Here is a 4,970-nt window from a genome sequence, read left to right on the forward strand (position 1 = left end):
TAACTGCTGTCTAAATGAACCAAAGGCAAAACCAAAAAAAAGTTGAAGAATGAGCAAACCATGTTGACCAAAATAATTAAATCGTTTATCACTCCATCGCTTGGTTCCTTACCAGTTCTCAACTCTTCATGACCTATATACTAAAAGTAAAGTTGCATGCATCATCGCAATATTTTGATTTCGAACGACACTGTTAGTAGCGAGATCTAGTCTTCGAGCAAAAACAAAACTTCAAAATTTTTTTTTTAAATGATTTCCATGAATTATCACATCACATCGGTAATTCACGCAGAGTAGGAAGTTTCAGTTGTGACTGTGCTATCCGCACTGATTGGTTTCAACATCCTTGATTTTCTCTCCTCTGCGAAATTACTTCTATCGGTCACATTATAATTATTATAACTACTGGTTAGTTTTGGAGGTGGGGGAGGTTTGTTGGGTGATTGTAGCATGGGTGACGAGGCCATTGATGATGCCATGTGGGGGCGTGGGAGGGGTGGCTTCTGGGCATTATTGAGGTTGTTCATCTGTTGGGCTTTGGCTTCTGTAATTTTGGTGACATTTAGTTGGGTTAATTCAGCCTGGAGAGCCTCAATTTCCACCTTGTTTTGTCTTCGGAGCTAAAAAAAATTACAGAAATATATTATTTTGATTTATTGAACTGCAAGATTAATGAGTTAATCCAGTTGAATTGGAAAGTAGAAGCGAAGGAACAGGTTAGATAGGTGCCAAATTTTAGAAAGGTTAGCTGCGATTATAGAAAATTTTAGGTCGAATTTGGTACGAACACTATAACAAAACCTTAACGACGAACCAAGATAATCCTCAAAAATCTGGATATGAATATGAACTATTTGCCAGTAAAACAGTAAAAATTAGTAGTTTAAAAAATACAGCTTTCGTGTCTTATCGTAATCATGCGAATAGTAAGCTGTCCGGTTAATAATCAACGAAGATTCAATTTCTGGTTAGACATGGTTAATTTTTAGTTATTTTTCTTCACATTTACATCACAGAGTCTCAATGGCTGCCCTCTGCAGCTCCCTCTGCATGCCTGCGTTGATCTTTTTCTGAGTCACTTCTGCCCGAAGAACTTTGAGTTCATTCTGAGCCTGCATTCTCAGCTAACCAAATCACACATCATTCCAGTGATATTAACGCGAATTCAAATTAACTCCAAGACCAAAAATCACTATCAGAATCTGATTTTTCAATATTTTTATTCGAGAAGGCATAAAAACATGCAATCTACTAAAGAAATCTATTCGGTTAGACAATAAGATGCCGGATAATTTTGTTTTACTTGCTTAAATATTTGTAACAATTTAGTCGTTTTTTTTCTCTTTGTAACTAGACTGACCTTGAGTTCTCCTGTGAGTCTCAGTTTGGCCTCCTCTACTCTCCACCTCAACTCAGAGATGTCATGAGTCAGTCTAGACAACACTATCTTATTTTGTACCTGAAAACAAAGTACTTTAGTTGAAGCTTGCAGCAGAACGAAAATTGGCAACATTGATCATTTTTAAAGTTTTGTCCCTTTCTTAGTACCGTGCGTGTTAAATTTTAGTTTAATGGTTGAACTTAGATGTTAAATGATCACGTTAAATCTCAGTAAAATTGAACCACGAGAAGATGACACTTCTCAGACAAAAAAAACATTTCTACTTGAGGGTAAAATTTTACTGAAATTTAGCATGATCAATGAACGAACTTCAAAGTTCAACGACTTTGTTTTCTGGCATTGATGTTTGCCAAAACACACAATGAAGTAAAACAAAAACTCGGAACAAACGACAACTTGCGTTAAAAAACAACTCGCGACAAAAAATCTTAAAGAGATTTTTTTTAAATACTTAATTAATGTTGCGAGATGTCTGTTTTCTTCCGACCACTGAAAGTGGGGAGGACCTTTGTGCTTAGGCGTTTTAATTTTTCTTCTTTTTATTTTCCGCGCAAAAGCAGGTTAAACTAATAGTTCTCAGAATGGTTTGAGCAATATATCATAATGAAGACCTTGCAGCCGTGATTTGATCCCTAATTACACAAGCCAAGCGTAGTGTGATAGTACGATGCATTTTTCCAGCCTAAATCGCAAATAAAATTGCTACTTTTGCTGACACTTTTGTCAATGGGATAATGCTAGTTATGGGGCGTTTTTAAAGCTCCAGACAGCATTGGCAGTATAATGCTATGTGCTTAGAAGTTTGATTAGTAACACGTTAACACAGTTGATACTTTTTTAATTCATTAATGAAACCAAAAAAAACTATACCATATAACTATATTATAATAATTTTTAAAAGTTTCAGAAATTGTCCAACTCAAAAAAAAATTGCGATATTTTTGAAATGCAAGTGTATTTACAGTTTGGTTTGACATTTTCCAAATTATTACATGCAAACAAGTGTGGTTTCCTTTAGATTACCACATTTCAAATTATTACATGGAATTTCTGACTTTATAAAATTAAAGCTCCTTTTTGCCGCTGGTCGTGTGATTTCTAATTGCCTCGCTGGCACAACTATGTAAGCAAGACGACTGGATTCAAAATTCACTTTTTTTGTTTTTTTAAAATCTTTTTAAAGCTATTTTTTGGTGTTTTTTTGCTGGTGCTCGCTAATTGCAACTTCGTTCTGTCTAAAAATTTATCAAAAAACTGCATTTTAAAGAAAACCGGTTAAATTTTTTTGATTTTTTGTCTAAATTCCAGCGAATAAAGCAAGCGAGCAGGCTTATGATACGCAAATAACAATTAACAAAGTTACTCCAGGAATATGAATTTTTGAAGCTTTTTAGTGTCTTTTGAAAGCACAAAAAATCCTTGAAAACCTTTTTAAAAAATTTTTGTAATTTTTGTTTTAGTTTTTTGATTAAACTTTTGATTTGCCAAACATGAGTACTCTAATTTTACTGTCGACTGCACTTTTTTCTAGGTTTTCGAACGGATCCGTTCATAGTCGAACGCAAAAAAAACATTACAATTTGCAATAAATATATATGTTTTGGTCGGAATTTTCTGGGCTACCTGCACACTTATGTGCTATCCTTCTTCCGAGTTGTCTTTTGTGGCGAGTTTTCAAATTACGACAAAACAGTTTGCGGGTAAACAACGCGCGTGCACTATGATTTGCAAGGTGTGTTCATGTAAGGGAACCATAAATTAACTAAGCATCAAAAGGGAACACCGGGTTAGTCCTTTGGGTTCTTGCTGCTTGAAAATTATGCAAATCCGCAGATGCTGTGAATGATAAACAAGCCCTTTGTGATTGTAACCCGAATTGTTCCTTTTTTGTGTGATTGTTTCGACAGGCTAATGCCTTTTTGATTTTCTCCCAAGCCGAACTAACTTGTAAACGTACAATTTCATCGAATCTATGGTTATAATTTTTGGCTTGAAAACAAAATTATCAGTTATTATTATTGGATTGACTGACTTGGCTGATGGTGTGTGGATCTTGGTTGCCATCCATCTCTTTCTCCAGTCGACTTATTTGTCTTCTGTTCAGGGTGTCCAGCTCCCTTCTCAACTTAGCCAGGTGATCATCCAAAGGCGACGTCTTCTTCTTCTCCTCGTAGTACTTCTTCTTCCAGAAGTCACGCGCTGCAATTCACAATTGAAAATTTACTCACGAGGGAAGATATCAAATACCTGTTGATCCACCAAATACGGTAAAAAAACTAACTATTTTGGTTCCATTGGGAGAATTCATTGCTTTCAAGTTGCAGCAAAGTTTGGATATTTTAAATAATTGGTTCAGTCAGTAACGGATTTACGGGGGTAGTTTAGAGTAGTAGTCTACAGCCATGCAAGATTATCTAGCATTTCATCTGTAAAACCAAATATCTTCCAAAAACTATATTCAAACAAACATTAGTCGTACTTCCGAGTCCTGTTTGAGCTGAAATGGAAAATGTTGAATATGATAAAATCAATGTTTCAATATTTTTGAAGATGAAAGCGTTAATTTCTTTTCTTTCACTAGTCAAATGGCTTCGAATCGTTGTTTAGTGATGTCAAAAGGTAAGTTTGTGTTTTATTATGAGAGATGTTGAGAGATTACCAGTTGCCCGTTTGCTCTGTGCTTTGAGCTGGAGGGACTTGGCCTTTTTGATGAGCTCTGCCCTGAACTCCTCCATCTCCTTCCGCTCCTCCCGAAGATTCTTCAGCTCCATCAGCCGGTGGTTCACTAAACAGATGGAAACAATTGTCTATTTAACTTTGTTTCATGCCTGGAGCCTGAAGAAATTTTATACTCTGTGCTTCTATGGTAGCTTGGCATGGGTTGTTTAACAGACGCCACCTAGCTGCAAACGAAGTGCAATAACTATCAGTGTGGTACAACTAAAATAGAAAATGATTTCTTGTGGGTACGGTAAATTTTTAATTCGCACAAATTTTTGGTTCTGACCACTAAAAGTGCGGCGGAACATCTTGTTTGGATATGTTGTAGTTTTTTTTTTTTACTTCTTGTACGTAAAACCAGGCGTCGCAAAGAATCATTGAGATGCGTCGAGTTATATATCACCCTGAAGCGCTGTCCATCGTGATTGATTCGACATTTGAAGTTCTCGAAATTTTGTCGAAAAAAAATGTTTTAAATTTTTTTGGTTTCAAGTCTAATTTGAAATGAGTAATGCAAAAAACTCTTTTTATGATTATTATTATTTTGAATTGGAATATTTTTTTAATTGCGGGAAACTATATTTTGAAAACTAAAATTTGTGAAAACTCTAATTTTGAGCCTGAAAAAAAATTGAAAAACAATTTTTTTTTAAAATAGATCGCTCACATGTTGTTTTTAATTCTGCAAAGATACTCGTTGTCTATCAAAATTACTTAACTTGTCAATAAAAATACAGAAACTTTGAAATCATATGCTCAATTCACGCACAAAAAAAACTTGCTCAAATGGAGAAAAAAAGAAGAGAAAGACTTAAATTCTTTTTCGGTAAACAAGCTACAATTGGGT

The 4,970-nt window shown here is 35.0% G+C and overlaps 1 protein-coding gene across 1 annotated transcript in view; it reads right to left on the bottom strand.

Annotated features, from left to right (window-relative positions):
• Positions 1-225: 225 nt before the first annotated feature.
• Positions 226-4,970, bottom strand: part of LOC134843287 (uncharacterized) — a gene marked incomplete in the record, with an annotated part of 32,847 nt that continues 28,102 nt past the window's right edge. Inside the window, 4 exon segments of the mRNA XM_063859599.1 lie at positions 226-620; positions 1,361-1,459; positions 3,435-3,601; positions 4,062-4,187. Of these exon segments, the coding sequence (XP_063715669.1) occupies positions 285-620; positions 1,361-1,459; positions 3,435-3,601; positions 4,062-4,187 (728 nt within the window).

Source organism: Symsagittifera roscoffensis, chromosome 1 (genome assembly GCF_963678635.1).
Source record: "Symsagittifera roscoffensis chromosome 1, txSymRosc1.1, whole genome shotgun sequence".
Classification (NCBI taxonomy): Eukaryota; Metazoa; Xenacoelomorpha; order Acoela; family Convolutidae; genus Symsagittifera; species Symsagittifera roscoffensis.